At 45.9% G+C, this 21,429-nt stretch overlaps 1 protein-coding gene across 3 annotated transcripts in view; it reads left to right on the plus strand.

Moving 5' to 3' along the window:
* U2SURP (U2 snRNP associated SURP domain containing) overlaps window positions 1-21,429 on the plus strand; it is an 878,864-nt gene that overhangs the window by 148,620 nt on the left and 708,815 nt on the right. For all 3 annotated transcript variants that reach the window (XM_078666425.1, XM_078666427.1, XM_078666426.1), the window contains one exon: window positions 13,938-14,032. In XM_078666425.1, the coding sequence (XP_078522551.1) occupies window positions 13,938-14,032 (95 nt within the window). The remainder of the gene's footprint in view (window positions 1-13,937; window positions 14,033-21,429) is intronic.

Consider the following 21,429-nt stretch of genomic DNA (forward strand, 5'->3'; position numbering starts at 1 on the left):
GTATTGACTGATCTTCCTAATTCCCCCTGGTAACAACTGTACTTAACATCCAACACACTACTCCAAGAATGAGTAACTCTTTTTCTTTCTTGAAGGCGGTACAATTGATGTAGCTCTGCAGATTAATTTAGTGGGCCTGAAAGCATCAACACTGAGAAGAAATGCCCTCTTCTCCAGTATTGGGGTGTCTTTCATAAGATTCACATGCTTGAATATTCCCTGTTGTCGAAGTGGGAGCCCTACAGTAAATAAATTAGCAATAAAAAACAAGCATTTGCAATGCAATAGGGCTCGCATTAGTAAAGTTAGTGGTATTAGTATTGTAAATGACAATTTTTTATTTATGTAGAGATATCAATATAGGACTAGCTATGTTGTGTTAGAGGAGACTCAGAATTTTTTATTTATGTCTTTGTTTTGAAAATAGCGAAATTAATAACTTTGTCATTTACAATGCCAATAGTGTTAACTTTCGCAAACGTGACACCTATAGTATTTGTAATGCAATGTGTGTTGTATTTACATGACGTCGATGTATTAATATTAAAAATAACAATGGGTTGTATTTTCTTCAATATTTAATACTTAAATCAAAGTTATTGTAATTTATAATGTCAATAGCTTAAACTTTTGCAAATAACTTTTTGGAAGATTATGTTTAGTGTATTTTATTGTGATGAAAATACAAGAACAGAAGTGAAATATTAAAAATGTTTGTGACATTTGTAATAAAAGTTTGAAACATTGAGAGAACATATTTGAATCAGTTGTTGTTGAATGGTTGCACAGATTGATGCTTTGGTGGCTCTGAATGATGTTGTGGCGGTGACGAGTGATGCTGTGGCATTCAGTGATGCTGTGGTAGCGCATAGTGATGTTGTGGTGCCCCTGAGTGATGCTGTGGTGATGCGATGGATAGTGAGGGTGATAGATAGAGGGAGGGCGAAAGATAGATAGAGGCAGAGTGAGAGATAGAGGCAGGGCAAGAGGGCGAGGGATGGAGTGTGGGTGAGGGATGGAGTGTGGGCCGGGGGAGGGATGGAGTGTGGGCCGGGGGAGGGATGGAGTGTGGGCCGGGGGAGGGATGGAGTGTGGGGCGGGGGAGGGATGGAGTGTGGGGCGGGGGAGGGATGGAGTGTGGGGCGGGGGAGGGATGGAGTGTGGGGGCGGGGAGGGATGGAGTGTGGGGCGGGGAGGGATGGATGGAGTCGGGGGAATGGATGGATGGAGTGCGGGGATGGATGGATGGAGTGCGGGGATGGATGGATGGAGTGCGGGGATGGATGGATGGAGTGCGGGGATGGATGGATGGAGTGCGGGGAATGGATGGATGGATGGAGTGCGGGGAATGGATGGATGGATGGAGTGGGGGGAATGGATGGATGGATGGAGTGGGGGGAATGGATGGATGGATGGATGGAGTGGGGGGGATGGATGGATGGAGTGGGGGGGATGGATGGATGGAGTGGGGGGGATGGATGGATGGAGTGGGGGGGATGGATGGATGGAGTGGGGGGGATGGATGGATGGAGTGGGGGGGATGGATGGATGGAGTGGGGGGGATGGATGGATGGAGTGGGGGGGATGGATGGATGGAGTGGGGTGGATGGATGGATGGATGGATGGATGGATGGAGTGGGGTGGATGGATGGATGGATGGAGTGGGGTGGATGGATGGATGGATGGAGTGGGATGGATGGATGGAGTGGGATGGATGGATGGAGTGGGATGGATGGATGGAGTGGGATGGATGGATGGAGTGGGATGGATGGATGGATGGAGTGGGATGGATGGAGTGGGATGGATGGAGTGGGATGGATGGAGTGGGATGGATGGGGTGGGATGGATGGGGTGGGATGGATGGAGTGGGATGGATGGAGTGATGGAGTGATGGAGTGATGGATGGCTGGAGTGATGGAGTGATGGATGGATGGATGGATGGATGGATGGATGGATGGATGGATGGCTGGCTGGCTGGAGTGGGATGGATGGATGGATGGATGGATGGATGGAGTGGGGGTGGATGGATGGATGGAGTGGGGGGTGGATGGATGGAGTGGGGGGATGGATGGATGGATGGAGTGGGGGGATGGATGGATGGATGGAGTGGGGGGATGGATGGATGGATTGGGGGGATGGATGGATGGATGGATGGATGGAGTGGGGGGATGGATGGAGTGGGGGGATGGATGGATGGATGGAGTGGGGGTGGATGGATGGATGGATGGATGGAGTGGGGGTGGATGGATGGATGGATGGAGTGGGGGTGGATGGATGGATGGATGGAGTGGGGGTGGATGGATGGATGGATGGAGTGGGGGTGGATGGATGGATGGATGGATGGATGGATGGAGTGGGGGTGGATGGATGGATGGATGGAGTGGGGGTGGGTGGATGGATGGATGGCTGGATGGATGGAGTGGGGGTGGATGGATGGATGGATGGAGTGGGGGTGGATGGATGGATGGATGGAGTGGGGGTGGATGGATGGAGTGGGGGATGGATGGATGGATGGATGGAGTGGGATGGATGGAGTGGGATGGATGGAGTGTGGGGATGGATGAATGGAGTGTGGGGATGGATGGATGGAGTGGGGGGATGGATGGATGGAGTGGGGGGATGGATGGATGGAGTGGGGGGATGAATGGATGGATGGAGTGGGGGGATGGATGGATGGATGGAGTGGGGGGATGGATAGATGGATGGATGAATGAATGGAGTGGGGGGAGGATGGATGGAGTGGGATGGATGGATGGATGAGTGGGAGGGAAGGATGGATGGATGGATGGAGTGGGGGAGCTGAAGGCAAGAAAAAATTAGGGAAGCAGAAGGCAGGAAAACGAGGGCAATCAGGGGTGCAGAAGGTAAGAAAATATTGTCCATATAAATTATGCATTACAGCAAAAAGTAATGAGGGGTGCCAGCTACACATACTATTTGTGGTCAACCAATGAGGTCATGGGCATTCTATCAGCGGGGGTGCACCACAAAATCTAGCTTTGATAACATTCGTTAAATTTAAAAATTCCCCACGTATGAAGAAGTAGCCAACAGAAAGATTGTCATGTCAGCCAAACTTCTTTGGAGGCCGAGCGAATTATGGCCATTACTGGGCATTCGAGACTTTGAAAGGTAAAGCCCTGTTTCGGTTTTGCACTACACAGGATCAAAGTCAATTTTTTTTTATTAGGAAAGAGGTCTGATTTTTATAGTTCTATTAAAGGGATGTTTAAAGGCCGCAATCCCAAATTTGCTAGCAAAGAAACAGGGGAAAAATATCACAATAGCGATGCTCTTACTGCTTAATTTTATTGTTAAAATGTAGCACATTTTACAGACGGTACTGGGAGAAGAACCGTGTGACTACAAACATTTTTTTAAAGAAGAACTCCGTTATTAGTAAAAGTCACGTAAAGACACTAAAATAAAGCTTCTGAAATTCTCTAGAACCAGCATGGCCCTGCTCCCATAACAAGCTTGAAATCATAACTAAGATCACAGGAAAAAACACACAATTCCCTATTCACAAAGTTTAAGGTAACAGATCATTTACACAAAGGCCGATCATTGGCCTCATATTTAAGTATATGTTTGAATAATGTGCTTTCATTTAAATAACTACACAAATGTTAACCTTTTGCAATCCGCAAATGCATGAGAGAGAGGCTATTGTGACAGCTGCAACCCGTGGGCAGTGCGGGCCGTGGGCAGTGAATAATTAGGGGAGGAGAAATGCCTGAGGCCGAGCGCACGCTGGGGGAAGCTTCAGATGCCTGTGATGTGGACGCGCTTTCCGCTTGACTGCTTCACAGGGGGCAGAAAGGCACAAACAAGTTAGGCAGACCTTTTTTTTTTTAAAGAACTGAGAGTTGCCCACATTACAAAGTAAAAGGTGATGTAACAAAGGAATAAGAAGCTTATTGGTCTGCTTGTGCTACACATCATTTCTCGTTAACTTCGTATGCAATACTTATTGGTGTTTTTCTTGTGCTTCACGTGGGAATGCATGTCGACTTGCAGTAACAAAGCCTCTTTGACATGCACATAGTGTTGTAAAAACTTGTGAAGTGCTTAGGTGAGGCTGTGTGTGTGCTCTGGAGCTGTTTGAACCCAGGCTGCTACATATGACAGTGGGGCCCTTTGTTATGCAGTGTAAATATCTGCCATTACACACTGTTTCTCGTTCGCTATGTTTGACGCTACTAGAAGCCTAGCCTTACACCCACCATTGTTTTAAAGTAAGATCTAAGAGTGAATAAACCACAATTACTTCTTTTAACAATTCTGCCACTAACGAAGGTGGGGGGCGAAGCCCTTTGATTCTACTGGGTGTTGCGCACTTGGCTTTGATTATTTGCAATTGAGGCTGCCTGCTTATTAAGAATTCGCCTGGTGATTTTAAAAATGGAAGCAACTGCAGTATGGCAAAGAGACTCAAAGTAAACTAGAACAATGACCAGTACACGTACGGGAAATGCAAGCGGCTGGGAAATGCTAGCAGCCCTCTACTAGCAGGGGTTGACAGCTGGCCTGTACAGCGACAAATTAACAATTCAATTCAATATCACCGTCCGGATTGTCTATGGCAGAAAATAGGAGAACTTTGCATTTCCACACTCCCAAATAAATAAGGAGAGGAGGCAGTGGTGAAAGGTTTTGGAGTAGTCTGGTCAACATGGCATGTTGAGGGGAAGAAGCGCTGCATAGAGGAAACCAGGATTGACGCTTGTGCTGTTTAATGGGGGGCTGACAAGAATCATGGGGAGCAGCAGCCTTTGATGTGCCGGCCGGCCGGCCATGCAGTGAATAATTAGGGGAGGAGAAATGCCGGCCTGAGGCCGAGTGCAAAGCAACAGATGGCTTTGATGTGGAGGCAGGCAGCTCGGGCGTATTGAAGCGCGTTCACGAGACCTCATGCACTCGTTGAAAACGCTTTTTGAGAGCTTAGTTTAGCTCTTAGTTTCACCCCAATAGACTCATCCTAGTCATTCCTTGCGGAATGGAATAGGACGAGCCCTAAACAACAATATATGTATATAGAAACATAATTACATACATTCTAAAACCATAAATACTTATAAGTACCAAGGATAGCAGTAACACATAGGAATACATTAGAAGAAAAAAGCACTTTCCTAACATATCCAAGTCATTATGTTAGTCCAAACTAAAGCCAATCCGGCGCAAGCACCCCTCTAGAACCTTCTCCTCAGAGGCTCAGGCCCTCAGATTTTCTAACGCACATCGTGTGAAGGGAGTCTCCCTGAGCTCTGCTCAGTTTCCAAATTCCTTGTGGATTTCTTCTGTTTTCTGCGATGTCTTCAAGTAAGAAGTCTTTGTTTCGTCCTTGTGCTCCTTGTGGGAAATTGCGGCTCTTCTCTGAGGACCCTCACAAGAAGTGTATTTATTGCCTCTATCCAGAGAATGAGGTAGGCAAATGTAAAATTTGCAGGACTATCTCCACCAAGACCCTGGAGGACAGGAAGGGGTGTCTCCTCCTTTGGTTGCAGAGGTTGAAGGAGAAGGATTCACCTCTTTCTGATGCAGAAAGTCTTGCGTCATTTGGGTCTAGAGCCACCTCAAAATGTAGCAGTGTGCAGGATAAGCCATCTCCATTCCTGAAGATGAAGAAACTTGAATTCCAGAAGGCTCCTGCTGTGTCTTCTCCTCTTCATGCTAGGCCTGCGCCCTCGAGATCTGACTCTCAGGCGTCCACGGCTCCTTCTACGCATGTTTTCCTTAAAAAACGTGCAGAATCGTCGACGGGACCGTCGACGGGACCGTCGACGGTCGTTCCGACGACGAAATCTGCCATCTCTACCTCGGACGACGACAGTGACGACGACTTGTGCCAGCGGGTCGTCGACGGCGGCTGCGTCGCCGTCATCAGTGTCGACGATGGTGTGTGTAAGCTTCAAGTCTGTCTCATCGACGATTCCAATCTCCTAGTCGACGTCGAAGAAGGGAGTCTCGTCGACATCAAAATCTTCGTTGACGCCTTCTGTGAAGAGAGCCTCTTCGTCGGCGGTTGCACCGTGGCTGTGGTTTTGCCGTCGTTGGCTTCATCAGCATCTTCGTCGACGGTGGTTGTCCCGTCGACGGGGTTATTGTCATCGACGCCTTCTTTCGCATCACTACCTCGGGTGCCATTTTCATCATCAAGTTCAGGCGGCTCCTGTTGACCCTCTGCACCACCGTCGGCATGTAGCATTGGATCAGCTTCCCATTCCGCGTCCCTCTCAACCTCCATCACCTCTTTTTGCCACTGCTTCGGAGCATGACTCTCATTCTGAAGAGGAGGTAGATGATAGATTCCGGGCAACTTGAAGCCCTTCGGAACTGTTTATAAAATGTCACGACTTTGAGGACGATCAGGAAGCTCCTTACTACCATGAGGAGGAACCTTCTGTTCTAGGTTCCCACAGCGCAAATACCACTCTCCCTCATTTCTAATCTCCAATATATGCTGGGGGATTATAATGGGCGTTTTCCACCTTCTCACCATGGGTCTCCTCATCCTACAGTGCCTGCAACAACAGCGGCTCCTCCCTCTACTGCAATGCCAGAGCCATCCGCATCTTCTGCACCATCTAATACCTCTATTCAGGTTCATGCAACTGTTTACGAGGATGATGGCGTTCGCCCAGATCGGGAAGACGGCGAAGTTGATGATGATAATGGGAACATGGCTGATTAGGACGATTATCAAATCCAGACACCATTGCCGCCACCGCCGCCACCTTCTTACCCAGGGGATTCCCCTCCTGTGGATATAGCGGGTTTTCATCAACTTATGGAACGAGCGGTTCTGAAAGATGATGACTGTTTTCTATATGACTTCAAGATTCAGGTCCGGGCAGTGCCTATAATTGACTTCATCTGGAATGAGGGCGTCAAACTGATGCAGACGCCGAATTCTATCCTGACGCTTCTTCCTCGTTTGGAGAAGAAATATAGGGAGCCCCAGGGTTCTCCAGCCTGCCTGGTAGCGCAACCTAAACCTGATTCCGTCATTACCCAGGCCGCACAACGTCGTTCCAGGAATCAGTCTTCTCCTATTACCGCTCCTCCTGACCGTGAAGGACGTCGTCTTGATGCCATTGGACGAAAATTCCCCACTACGGCTTCTACCACTGTGAGGGCTGCAAATTCTCTAGCCATTCTGGGGCGCTATGACCGCCAAATGTGGTCAGATATGTCTTATTTTATCGACTTCATTCCTGAGCCCTCCAGAGCAGCGTCTCGCAAATTTCTTCAGGAGGGAGAAAAAGCGTCATCTGAAATCTTCGACTGCTCTGTGGACATTGCATGTATTGGTTTTCGTCAGCTTGGGGTGGCGGCCGTTTTGCGTCGTCAGGGCTGGCTTCGTTCCACCTCTTTATCGCCAGGAGGTTCAGGCGAAGATCCTCTACATGCCCTATGATGGCGAATCGCTCTTTGGCCAGCATGTGGACGACGCACTTCAGACCATAAAAAAAGGACACCAAGACTGCTCGTGCCCTGGGCACTTTGCAGTTCTGCTAACAGCCTTTTCGTGGTGGACGCGGCACCTCCTCTTCTTTTCGCGGCGGATCCAACCAGTACCGCTCCTACGGCCAAGGAAATCCGAGGTATTCCTCCAAGTCGCAGCAGTCCTATCGACAGCAGTCTTCAAAATCCTATAGAGGAAAATCTTCCTACAGAGGCTCTGCTTCTAAGAAGCAATGACTTGCCTTCCCCGCTCAAAGTTGAAGGTCTAATCTCTCTCTTCTTTTCCAATTGGTCTTTAATCACCTCAGACCGTTGGGTGCTGGACATTGTATCGAAGGGCCATGCTTTGAAGTTTGTCAAATTCCCTCCAAACACTCCTCCATCTGGTCCGCCTCTGGCACACCTCAAGGAGCTTTTCCAACAGATTCGACTCCTGATTCAGAAAGGTGCCATCGAAGTGGTTCCCAAGTCTCAGAAGGGGATGGGATTCTATTCCTGTTTTTTCCTCGTTCTCAAGAAGTCCGCTGAATGGCGTCCGATCCTCGACTTATGAGCCTCAAACAAGTACCTGAAGTGCCAATCCTTCCGTATGCTCACGCTCGTGGAAATTCTCCGCCTTCTCTCGAAGGACAAGTTCATGACCACCATCGATCTTCAGGACGCTTATTTTCACGTGCCGATTCTTCCAAGACCCCGGAAGTCATTACGCTTTTGGGTGGGGCGCAGAGACTTTCAATTTAAGGTTCTGCCTTTCGGCCTTCGCTCCGCCCCTGGTGTCTTCACGAAAGTCCTTGCTCCGGTGGTGGCATATCTACGTTTGAAGGGCGTTCAAATCTTTCCCTACCTGGACGACTGTCTCATCAAGTCGCAATCTCGTCACCAGGCGTCTCTGGACACTCAATTCTGTCTGACTCTATTCCACTCTCTCGGTACGTCCCACAACCCCGAGAAGTCTCAAGTCGATCCAGCTCCATACAGGACTTTTCTATGCTCCACTCTGAATACTTCGCTGGCGAATGCATTCGTGTCTCACGAGCGTCAGGTGCGGATTTTACGCCTAGTGGCTCTCATCCGTTCAAAAGGGTCCGTTTCAGTTCGTGTATTGAAATCCTTTCTCGGGATGGCGTCCGCCTGCATCTCCCTGATCCCAAATTGCAGGCTCAAGAGTCGCCCAATTCAGGAGGAATTGGACAAGCAGTGGCGTCAGGTCACCGGTTCTTTGAACGATCTGGTTCTGGTGACCGCTTGGATGAGGTCCGCTCTCTTATGGTTGGCTCAACCGTCAAACATCGCTGCCACTACTTCTTTCCTAACCGTCGCTCCGGAGCTCATCCTTACCACGGATGCCTCCCTGGAGGAAGGCTGGGGTGCACATCTTCAAGGGCTATCCATAAAGGGCAAGTGGACCCTGTCTTAACGTTCCTGGCACATCAACAGGCTGGAACTCATGGCCATTTTCCTGGCGCTCAAGTCATTCCATCTTCTGCTCCAGGGAGAATTTGTGCTCATTCAAACAGACAATACTACCAGTATGCACTATGTGAACAAACAGGGCGGCACCAAGTCACCGCTCCTTTCTCAACTGGCACAGAGCATCTGGGACTGGGCGCTCTGTCACCACATAACCCTGACAACGGTTCACCTACCAGGCATCTCCAACATCCTAGCGGACTCCCTCAGCAGGTCCGCGTCCTCGACCCACGAGTGGGAGTTGCATCAGCCAACTCTGGACTTCATCTTTCGGTTGTGGGGTCGCCCAAACATGGATCTGTTTGCGAGCCCTGTGAACCGTAAATGCCCATCTTATGCAAGTTGGCTTCCCCATCAAGGGTCATGCGGGAATGCCCTTTTGATGGACTGTTGCAATTTATTCGCCTAAGCTTTTCCGCCGATTCCGCTTGTTCCTCGAGTGTTGTGGAAAATGCGGAGACAGCCGTGCCACATTCTCCTGATCACTCCCAGATGGCCTCGACAAGCATGGTTCTCGGAGCTGCTGCTTCTTTCACAGTGCGAACCCATTCTCCTTCGTCCTCTAGCGGATCTCCTCACAATGGACAAGGGTCGGATCTGTCATCCGGCCCCCTCCTCTCTCAAATTATCGGTCTGGAACCTGAGCACCTTGAATTTGCCCACTTGAATATTTCACCAGCATGTAGACGTTCTTGCCAATGGGAGAGCTCCGTCCACAGTAAAGACTTACAAGCTAAAGTGGAAAAGGTTCTGTCACTGGTGCGCCTCTGCCAATATCCATCCCGTGCACTCCTCTCGTGCTCAGCTTCTGCCGTTCTTTCTGCAGTTGGCTCAATCAGGACTTTCCCACTCCACTTTGAAGGTCTTCCTAGCGGCAATCTCTCGTTTCCGGCAGGATGGGTCTTCTTCAAAGGACTATTCAGGATGTTCCCGCCCATTCGGCGTCCTCCTCCTACCTGGCATCTTAATGTTGTTTTGGCGCAATTGATGAAGGCACCTTGTGAGCCCATCCACATAGCGGATTTGAAATTTTTGACCTGGAAGGTGGCCCTTCTTCTTGCCTTGACCTCCTCACTTCGCGTGAGTGATATCCATGCCTTTACCATTCAGCCTCCTTTTCTTCAATTCAAATCGAACTGTGTCGTACTTCGCACCAACCCGGCATTCATGCCTAAGGTGCTGACTGATTTTCACCTCAATGAACCAGTGTTCTTAAAGACTTTCTTTGGTAATCCTCAATCTCCAGCGGAGCAACGTTTGCATTCATTGGACGTTAAAAGATGCCTTAAATTCTACTTTAAAAAGATAAATCCCCCTGATCTTAACTTCACACTATGGCACAAATATACATAAATGATCAAGTGTCAAATACATTTAAAAAGGACATGTATTTTATTTAATCAAAAAACATTTTGGGATTGTTTTCATACCAGATTAAAAACACAATATTGTTCACAAAAAACCCATTTAACTTATACAAGGGAAATGCAGTAAAATAAATTCATACAACAATGATCATGACCCGCATAATCACAAAAATAGACAGAAACAAGTAAGACGTGTAATTCGTGCAATAAAATTGGTACACTCAATATCCTATATCACCCCTCAGTATTACATGAAGATGAAATCTATGATTATACTGCAGTGCCGGAATCCTGAGTTGTACAGTGGAAGTGCGTCGACGCGTTTCAATCGAATACAATGATTTACACCATCTTTTTCAAGACTAATATTTCTTTCTGTCAAAAGAGCAGGGTCATATTTTCCCCCTTGCGAACAATCTAAAAGGCGTAACTCGCTGAGCCGCTCCCAGTTCTGTTGCTTATCGCTCTATGTCCTATGGAGCGGGATGTTCCGACATGTAAGCAGATGTAATCTTAATTGCTCAAAGGTCGAGCACGCGGTCTGATATAAATGTTTTTCTAAGTAGGCCCACTGTTCTTCTATTTTCATGAATGTAAGGGGTCACTTCCAATTGCGTGCTGCTCTGAAGAGTGAACAATTACTCTTCGTAAAATAGCAGTCCCTGTGGTGTGAGCTTCACTGGCTTCCTATGGAGGATCGTATCCTGTTTAAAACCCTGTGTCTGGTTTATAGGGCTCTGGCAAGAAACAGGTCTATAGGAAATGGGTCTATCCTGTCCTGTTATAGCCCTTGTAGGAACTTACGTTCCTCTAACAAGGCTCTCCTATCAGTCCCGCGTATCCGAAAAGCTAGATGGGGAGGCAAAGCCTTTTCCAACCTGGCACCCAAGTGGTGGAATGTTCTTCCTATAGAACTTAGGGCCCTCCCTACTCTGCAGCTATTCAGAAAGGCCCTGAAGACCCGTCTTTTTGTGCGCGCATATTTGTAGTCTGACTTGCCGTTTCTTTTGATTTATTTTGTTAGGCGCCTTGACACCTTACGGTTTTAGTTGCGCGTTATAAATTATTTTCATTCATTTTTTCATTCAGACACGACGGGCCAATGCTCGGATTAAAATTCACGGGTCCCGGAAGGCTTCTTAGCTCAGGCGGGTGTGGCGTCTCTTATGGGGTTCCGCGTAGCAATCTACTTTGACAGGACAATGCCTTTTCATAAGTCTGATCAACTGTTCGTTGCTTACGGGCGCATGCGCAAGGGGCGTTCGGTTACCAAGCCAACTATTGCACGTTGGATTTCCTTAGCAATTTCATTTTGTCATCAGCAGGCCGGCAAGCCTCTTCAATCTACAGTTCGCGCTCATTCCACCAGGGCGATGCCTTACTCTACTGCCTTGTTTGCGGGTGTGCCGATTCACCAAATATGCCGAGCAGCCATGTGGTCCAGCAGGCATACTTTTACAAAGCATTACTGCCTCGAGACGATCAACGAAGCTGATTCAGCAGTGGGCCAAGCGGTGCTTCGTAATCTTTTTAAATAAGGTGAGCCTCTTTCATTCCCTCCGCCTATATGAGTAATTTATCTGTCTGGCAGCATTGTGATTTCATTGCATTGTATGCATATGCACTGCTCTTTTGCCTTGCGGCCAGCTATTACTGCTCACTATTCTATTCAAGCATGTGAATCTATGAAAGACACCCCAATACTGGAGAAGAACAATTGTTACTTACCTGTAAACGGTGGTTCTCCAGTATTGGTGTCTTTCATAGATTCACATGCAACCCACCCACCTCCCCTCAGAGGCTCCCTTCTCCTCTTAGACTCTTTTGTCACTCTGGTGCTACGAAAATCTGAGGGCCTGAGCCTCTGCGGAGAAGGTTCTAGAGGGGTGCTTGCGCCTGATTGGCTGTAGTTTGGACTAACATAATGACTTGGATATGTTAGGAAAGTGCTTTTTTCTTCTAATGTATTCCTATGTGTTACTACTATCCTTGGTACTTATAAGTATTTATGGTTTTAGAATGTATGTAATTATGTTTCTATATACATATATTGGTTTTTTTTTATTGCTAATTTATTTACCGTGGGGCTCCCACTTCGACGACTGGGAATATTCAAGCATGTGAATCTATGAAAGACACCAATACTGGAGAACCACCGTTTACAGGTAAGTAACAATTGTTCTTATGGTTACCAAACTATACTTTTTGATGTTGTTGAACACCAATTTCTTTGGGCGAGCTGTCTTTAATACCTCATTTCACTAAATTAGGTGTCTTGCCCAATGCTTTCAAGTTTAAACAAATCTTTCTGGTAATATTTTCAAAGCTTATGAGTCCATGAAAATGTATTTCATAGGAGGGATATATCCCCATTCTCCAGCTTTAGTATCTTTCATAGATGCACATCCTTACCCTTGTAGACTGTATGGTGATTGTCCTTGCTACTAGACTCAGTTGCTGAAACAGACACCCAGCAGAAAATGTGGACGGGGTTATGACTTGTGGTTGTTAATTTGAAGGGTCAAAACACAATGTTGAGATCTTTATGCATTTACTTTGGAGAATGTATTGTTGAAGTTGAGTCATTTAGGTCTACTTTGTCTATCTGCTTGTTTCCTCCATGGTTGATTGATTGCTTAATTTGTATTTTTTTTTTAAATAAATCCACCTACTAGATTTTTGTGAAAGAAAATGTAGATAAGTCTAAGAGGTTAGATCAGGAAAACCCCATGACTTAACCGGTAAATGTGTTGTTATCCTAGGGGATTCATTCTGGGGAACTTCTTTTGAATTCCAAAGAAAAAAAGACAAAAGGATGCCAATTAGGTCATATGTAATGGTAATTTACCATTTCGCTTGAAAATAGTCCCCTGACACCCATTTAATTATTACACATTTGAACTGCAAAGATTGCTATTTGCATCATATTCTTACATTACTTACACCTAAGGAGCTCTGATTTGTTCCTGGGATCCAACTGGATAGGTGTTAAGAAGATTTTGAATGTAAGTGATAAATCATGAATCCCAACAGTTGATTTAAAGGTGTGGATTTTTGCATTCCAATGCTCATATTTACTTGGGCTGACTTATACCTTGGTCTCGGAAAGTAGCCAATACTCTTATTAATGTAAGTGTCTTTTACAAATTAAACTCCATTACTGTTGCTGCAGGTAGGTAAGCTTTTTCTGTCACTGCCATGAGTTTGCTTTTTGAGGGCATGCAGTAGATGGGATTTATATAGTACTGCAGGCATCCTTGGAGGTCTCCAAACAATTAATCATCCTAATTACATTATTGTTGGTGTATTAATTCCAATCGATTTCAGGTACCCTTTGATTATTGTATTTTTATTATTAGTGGTTATGAAGTTAATATTTGCTCTATTTTCGGGCTAGATCAGTTGTGAGCATCCAGTGATTGTTTATGAAATTGATTTCTAATTCATGAAAAATATCAGAACAAAACGTTTCTGGTCTGACAGTGATCAGATAACACAATAATTATTGTCGGATATATTCAGAATTGGTTTACATTAACATTAGTAAGGTTTTTTTAATTTGCTTTTATTTTTATTATGCTTTCCATTCTTAAGTCCACAAATACATTTTAGATTTTTTTGTCTTTGCAGGATCCAGGAAGAACGTGATGAACGTTATAAAACAAAGGGTAGAACGAGTCGATTCGAACCACCACCATCTGACCTAGATGGTCCGAGACGTTCAGGTATGCAGTCCTTTTTATCCAGGCTTTGTGCCATAAACAGTTGATGCTTCCAAGGAAGATGTGGTGTCCTTGCATGCACGTCTCACTACAAACTATGAACTAGCATTTTATAATCTCATTTGGAAGTAGCTCATCATGAATCTGACTTGTAAATAGACACTGGCTCCTGGTACGGTGTATGTAGGCAGACATCTACAGTTTACCTTACGTCCTGGCCAGCCTACATGTTTCTGCGTAATGCATAAAAAGTCAAATTGTCTTACTTTCATACAGCTGGCTGTTTTCTAGTTTAACACCTGGTAACTGACTTACTCTTGCATGTGTTTGCCCTTCAGTCCTAAAAGCTAAACTCCCTTTGAATTAAGACAACTCTAGCAGATGCAGGAACACATTAAAATGTAGAAGCCTTTAATTGTTTATCTTCCCACTCAAACTCCAACCTTCGCTCAAAACTTCTAATCCGCTTTATTTTTCCTTTCTCCACTCATGAAGGATATACATATCTCGCTCTGACAGGTTGCTAGAGCAATACATGTTTGTATTTTTGTTGAGAAACCTAAAATTATGACTTTTATTCTTGTCGCCTCAGATCTATAGCTGGTGCCTAGCTTTCAATGCCTGTTAGTTCAAGGAAATCTCAGTTGTTTTTTTTATCCTGTTCTGGCGTTCTTTATTCACTTAGGATCAGACTTCGTACATGTTGGAATTTCCAGTCAACAAACTACTCACCCGTGTTTCAAACCCAAACTAGGCACTCTAAAGCCACCGTTGCAAAGAGGCTGAAGAGATCCATTTCCAGGCAGGATCTAGAACTTACCCTAAGAAACCTTTCATTCCTCCAGAAAACATGTGTCCCCAAAGAATATATGGCCCTAAAGAAGACCTTCCATAAAAACACAACATAGGTCCACCCTTTAAGGTCGAAAGGCGTCCGCGTATTCCGCCTAAAGGTCAAGAGCTCAAACAAACATCTAACCAGTGCACACGAGGCACCCTGCAGAAAGCGTGATTAAAGGTGCTACAACAATTTATCTATTTAAAGCTCTGACCCTATCGGGACCTTAAAATAGTGTCACTATACAAAAATGTGAAAAGACGCAATGATATATGGTCCCAACAATAAACAAGAGTAGGACACATGATACCCGAATAAGGCACTTGTGCAATACGTTAGGGGAACAAAGCACTTTGAAGGACTGGACTATTTAAGGCCCAGCGGTGCCAGGGAACAACACCTAAAACCTTCGTGGGATACCTGTTCTGGCGCACTAAAGACAGAGACACAGGAGACTTCCTTCGGCGTCAAAGATCAGCGTTTATTACTGCAGGGAGGCAAAAGTCACGAGAAGTACAACAGCGTGTAGGTTCTGAGAGTCTGCTTCGAATTGTATATGTGGGTCACTCTCTTTTATACAAGATTTTGCCATTGCACAACATATGAACAAAAAGGTTACAACTCAGTTCCCACAGTAAAAAAACAAAGGGTCGCTTTCATGTTTTCAGAACCCCGGAACATAATTACAGTAACATCACCAGTTCCAACTGTAAAAGCACATCTTCCCACCATTAGGTACATTCCACTTGAGTTGTAAATAAGCAAGAGAAAGAGACAAGAACAGCTGCAAGGAAGTCAGACAGCAGGGAATAGATAGTGCGAGGATAATATTGGATGCGTAATCGTAGCTTAAAAGGGGTTGATCCCAGCATGTGCGAGGCTGAAACAATAGACCGGCACGGCAGAATCACCTTCGAGCGGAGGCAATTGCCTTAGCAGTGTCCTTCCCCTAGTCATAAAAGACTCATGAAAGGAATATGCTTCTTCCGTAAAGCTTGGGAACTAAAGGTCATTATGCGGACAGTTGCCTGTTCGCTGACTACGTGAGGGCAAGAAACAAAATGGATGCCGTATCTAAAATGGAACCCAAGGGTTCAGATGTAGAAACACGTAAATAAGGCGAACCATGCCAGGTAGTGTAGCGAAAAAGCGTACACTTACTGAACTCGTCATTTACGGTTCATAGATACCTTACTTGCCCATATTCGTTCATGCCCGGAACACCGTAACGATTCTCACGGATCCTCAGACGCTCCTTTTGCCCTCATGTAGGCAAGAACTAGTCGAAGTCAGAGTCGATCTCGATATTCATCAGATCATTCAGATGTTGTTGGAGCATAATTCTATCCATCAATGCCTCTTTGGTAACAGATGGCCTTCTTATACACGTTGTAGCGCAAAGGCCACATAAGGCAGGACCACACTGTACACACAGACAACACGTGAACAGAAATGTCACAACAACCCCTATAATCATCAGAATCTTCCAACCCCAAGTCGATATCAGACCCCAAAACCATCCAAGAAGCGTCCAATCTCCCTCGTCCACGTGTATGGACTCTGAGATTTTATGCAACTTGGAGATGGCTTGATAAACCGTTGGTGCGTTATCAGGTATGAAAATGCAGCAGCTCGAATGGATGACCTTACACACACCACCTCTATCTGCTAGTACAATGTCTAGAACCATACGGTTCTGTAACGTCATAAGCCTATCCGCTTGAAGCTCTGCTGTCAGGTTACCAAGGGCACTCGCAGTTATGTTAGCAGTTGCTTCTACCACACGAGTTAACTGTCTCAGATTCCTGCTATTGACCATAGGGCCCCAAAACGGTAGGAAACCCTTAAAGAAGTCTCCTGCGTCCTGACCGGCAGTATCTTCTTTACTAATGACACCTCTCACAACTCTGGTTTTGTGGTAGTCTGAGGCAACAGTGAAAGTCGGAGGCAAGAGATTTGCGATATAGCAGGTACCCGAGAAGTCATGAGGTAACCATGTATATGCTCGATCATAACATACAAAATAGGTACCCTTTGCAGTTAGGAAGACAGGGGAAGAGAGCATTGGTAGAACGTAAGTATCAACACAAGCACTCCTCCCGAGCTGGGCTCTCGGATTTCGGCCACGACCTTGCAGGCAAAAGTGGCCTAGGTGAGGTACGATCCAAATTGGAGATGAGCTTTTAAGCTGCCTGTCACCCACTGATATACTATACTCAGCCTCACTAAGGTATTTATAGGCTTGCACCTCCTCCTCTGGGATAAGCGATGCGTCAAAAATATCTCTATCTAAATCAGCAATAGCTATCGCCAGAGACTTGTGGTACGGGCCAAGACCAAAGCTTGCTGAGCGTGGCTCTCGATGGGGGTAGGAATCTATTGCACTACGGAACATAGTTTGGAATGCTCGAGCTGACCCTTGGGGGCTGTACGGAAGAACCAAATATGGGATACCCCTGTCCATGGTATGTGGCATTAGCCTGCACACCCAACAATTGGTAATATTTACCACCAACTGATGCTGATGGAGAAGTTGAACGTAGGAATTGTTTCTAAATTCCGCACGTCTGACTTGTTCATGTTGGGGCAGTAGGTGAAAAGAATGTGGAGAAGCAGTAGTGATGAAATTTAGATCATGAGAAGGAACAGTAGGTAAAGTAGAAGGCAATAATGATTGGAAACCAAAATACACTCCACCCACTAGCAGCATAGATACAGTTAGGAACAACATAAAAACCTGTAACAAAAAACATTTTGTACGAAACACCTTATGTAATGCAGATCTTTGCGCTGACATCTTTTCCATATTCGACAGCTTAGAGAACTCCATCCTCTAACGACCGTCCGCAACGTTCTTGACGCACTTCGTTCTGAGTAGCGATTGTCAATTCCCAGGAGTTCCCAGAAATCGACAAAAGAAATCGACCTAGTGTCAATAACTGCTAAACAGAAAGAAGTACCCGCGCGGCCCTACGGCCAACCCAGATGGCAGGTTTTAATCAGTTAAATATTCAATTTCATATACGTCTCCTAGCTGTTCTGGAAAAGAAATATATACATAATAAAAATGTCCACAATGGTCAAGGCAAAATGTGAGGGGGTATTTTGAAATCAAAATAATAAAAATGATTTATTAGTCTTTTATGCGTGGACGAAGAAAATATCGGCTTCTTCCAGGGCGAGTCTGCTCTTCAAACAGTGGACTGGATGGCAAAAGAGTGTTCGATTGTTCAGGCAATTGTTCAGCACTTGAATTCTCCACTGTTGGAGGAAAGGAAATTGTTTGAGAGGAATCAACAGGGGTGTCAGATAAAACTGGAGTGTTCCCTATGGGCTGAGCTTCACTAAACAGTGCGAAGCGCTGAGGAACGTTGGTTTCAGACGAGGCAAGTCCTTTCCTCATCCATGTATCTGCTGGCAAAGGAAGCGGAACCTTCTTGGTGTGGGTGGCATGCACCCAGTGTTTCCGTCCCTCCAGTCGAACCGCCGTCCTCGTCGCTAGTAGCACCTGGAAGGGTCCCACAAATCTCGGCTCAAGATTCCGTTTTCGTCCGAAATTTCTGGTGAGGACCCAGTCCCCCGGTTGTAGCCGATGACCAGGACCCTCAGTTTGTGACGGTAGAGCCTCAAAGACCTGTTGATGAATCAAACTCAATTTAGCAGTCAGATCATATAGATAATCGATTAACATTGGATATTCAATTCTGTCAAATTCTTTAGGCCTTGGAACTCCCCAAATGTTCGCAGGACGGCCGAACACAATTTCATATGGGCTAAGCCCTACTCGAGAGTGTACAGTTGCCCTGGTCGATAAGAGAGCTAGAGGCAAAGCGTCAGGCCATGATAAACCAGTTGTTGCCTGAATTTTAGCGAGTTTTAGTTTCAGGGTGCCATTGTATCCTTCCACCAAACCCGTTGACTGAGGATGATTAGCACTATGAAATTTCTGGGATATTCCTAAACCACGACACACACTCTTCATCACACTTCCCACAAACTCACTTCCGTTGTCCGACCATACAATCCGAGGCATGCCGTACCTGGGGAAATACTCTTTGAGCAGAATTTTAGCTGTGGATAGGGCAGTATTATCCTTGAGAGGGTAAGCCTCAATCCATCTGGAGAACGCACAAACCACAACCAGAACATACTTTAAATTATTGCATCTCTCCATGTGGATGAAGTCCAATTGGATGACTTCGAAAGGACATGTAGGAGGGGCAAAATGACCAGGTGGAGTGGGGGTGCCCTTACCGGGATTATGCATCAAACATACCATGCAATTCTTAACCACTCTCTCTGCACATTTAGTAATCCCATCATTCTTCCATACAGGAGACAACAACTTGCATATGCCCTTCGAGCTAATATGTGCTGTGCCATGGGCCATTGTAACAACAGCAAGCACATACGCATCCGGTAACATCCATCTCTGTTTCTCTGACAGATCAACCCAACATCCATCCTTGTCTAATTTTCCCGTGTTTTCTTTCCACTTAGTCTTCTCCATCTCAGTGGCCTTATTCTGTATTTCCTTCACACTCTCCACGGTGTCCTCACACATACTAGTCTCCGCAGGCCATCTCACTAAACTTGTAACATACATTCGATTTGTCAGATCTTTAGCTGTCTCCTTAGCAATCTCATCTGCAAACGCATTACCACGACCAGCATCATCTGTCACTTTTCGATGCGCACTACATTTAATTATGGCCACCTGCTTAGGCAATGTGAGTGCATCTAAAAGGTCATTCACAAGCTGTCCATGCTGAATCTTTGTGCCATGCGACGTCAAGAATCCTCTTTCTCTCCACAATCGCCCAAAACTATGTGCCACACCAAACGCATACTGACTATCGGTAAACACATTCACTCGCTTTCCTCTGGACAACACACACGCTCTCGTCAAGGCGATCAACTCAGCTGCTTGGGCCGAGTTCTGACTCAATCTCGTAGATTCCACAACCGTTCTCAACGTTACTACAGCATACGCAGTCGTCACATCTCCATTTGGTAACTTAAAACAGGAACCATCAACATACAAAGTACCATCGGGATCTACCAATGGAGTATCTTTCAGGTCAATACGACCCTTCGTTTCTTCTTCGGTTCTCAGATAAGTCATGTGGTGCTACATCACTTGACTCCGTGTTGATCGGCAATAATGTTGCTGGATTCAACACATTACACCGTTTTATCCGTATGTGACTAGCCAGTAACGTCAGCTCATACCCAGACAACCTTGAACTCGTCAAATGTTGAGTTTTCGTTCGGTTCAAGAGAGTGTCGACTGCATGCGGAACCATCACCGTGAGCATATTATCCATGACCAGACCCGCGGACTGTCGAATGGACGCCGCAGCTGCCGCTGTTGCCCTTAAACAACTCGGCAAGGCTTTAGCTACTGGGTCTAAGGTCGAAGAAAAATATGCGCATGGACGCTGTTTGTCGCCAAAGTGTTGCGTCAGGACACTCAACGCAGAACCATCCCTCTCGTGAACGTACAGTGTAAATGGCTTACTGTAATCAGGAGTACCTAACACAGGAGCCGAACACAACGCATCACGTAATTCAGAAAAACCTTTCTGACACTCTTCAGTACATGGCAAAGGAGTCGGAACATCCTTGCACGTGAGGGCTAACAATGGTTTCGCCAATAGTGAAAAATTTGGGATCCATTGTCTGCAGTATGACGTAATACCTAGAAAGGCACGTACATCTCTCTGAGTTTTTGGCACAGTCATTCGGGTAATTGCTGCAATTCTCTCTGGGGTCAACCTTCTCCCTTCTTTTGACAATAAGTGACCTAAGTAGGTTACTTCTTGACAACAATATTGCAGCTTAGAAGGTGACACCTTGTGATGCAAGTCACATAAATGCCGCAACAACGATACTGTAGCAGTTCTACAAATATCTTCGGTATCAGCAGCTACCAACAGGTCGTCAACATACTGAATCAAAGCTGCGCCTGCCGGTAATACAAATGAATCAAGTTGACTTTTAAGGGCTTGACTGTAGATCGACGGACTCTCACAATAGCCCTGTGGTGCGCGTTTCAATCTAAAACTGCGACCACCTAATGAGAATCCGAATAGGTCTCTGCTTTCCTCAGCAATCGGGATACTAAAGAAAGCATTCTTTAGGTCGATCACCGTGAACCAGGAGGCAGAAGCTGGAATCAGGGTCAACAAAGTCGTGATATCAGGGACCACGGGGAACTGTGGGATCACGATTTTATTCACTTCTCTTAAATCGATTATGAAACGATACACAGGAGGTTTAGATGGATCAGTTCGTTTTAAAATTGGTAGTACAGGACTATTACACACATTTCCTCGAGTTTCTTCAATGACATCCTTTTTGATCAGGTCGTGCACGATCGCTAATAGCGCCCGTTCTCCCTCAATGGAGATATGATACTGTGGTATACGTGGCAATCGCACATTTGGTTTCAGCTTGATCATATAAGGTGGGATGTCCAAGAGACCCACGTCATTGGGACCTGCGGCCCATAGAGACGCAGGAAGGGAGCTCAATTCCGGCGGGAATTTATCGATCGACA

The sequence above is a fragment of the Lissotriton helveticus genome, chromosome 11 (genome assembly GCF_964261635.1).
Source record: "Lissotriton helveticus chromosome 11, aLisHel1.1, whole genome shotgun sequence".
Classification (NCBI taxonomy): Eukaryota; Metazoa; Chordata; class Amphibia; order Caudata; family Salamandridae; genus Lissotriton; species Lissotriton helveticus.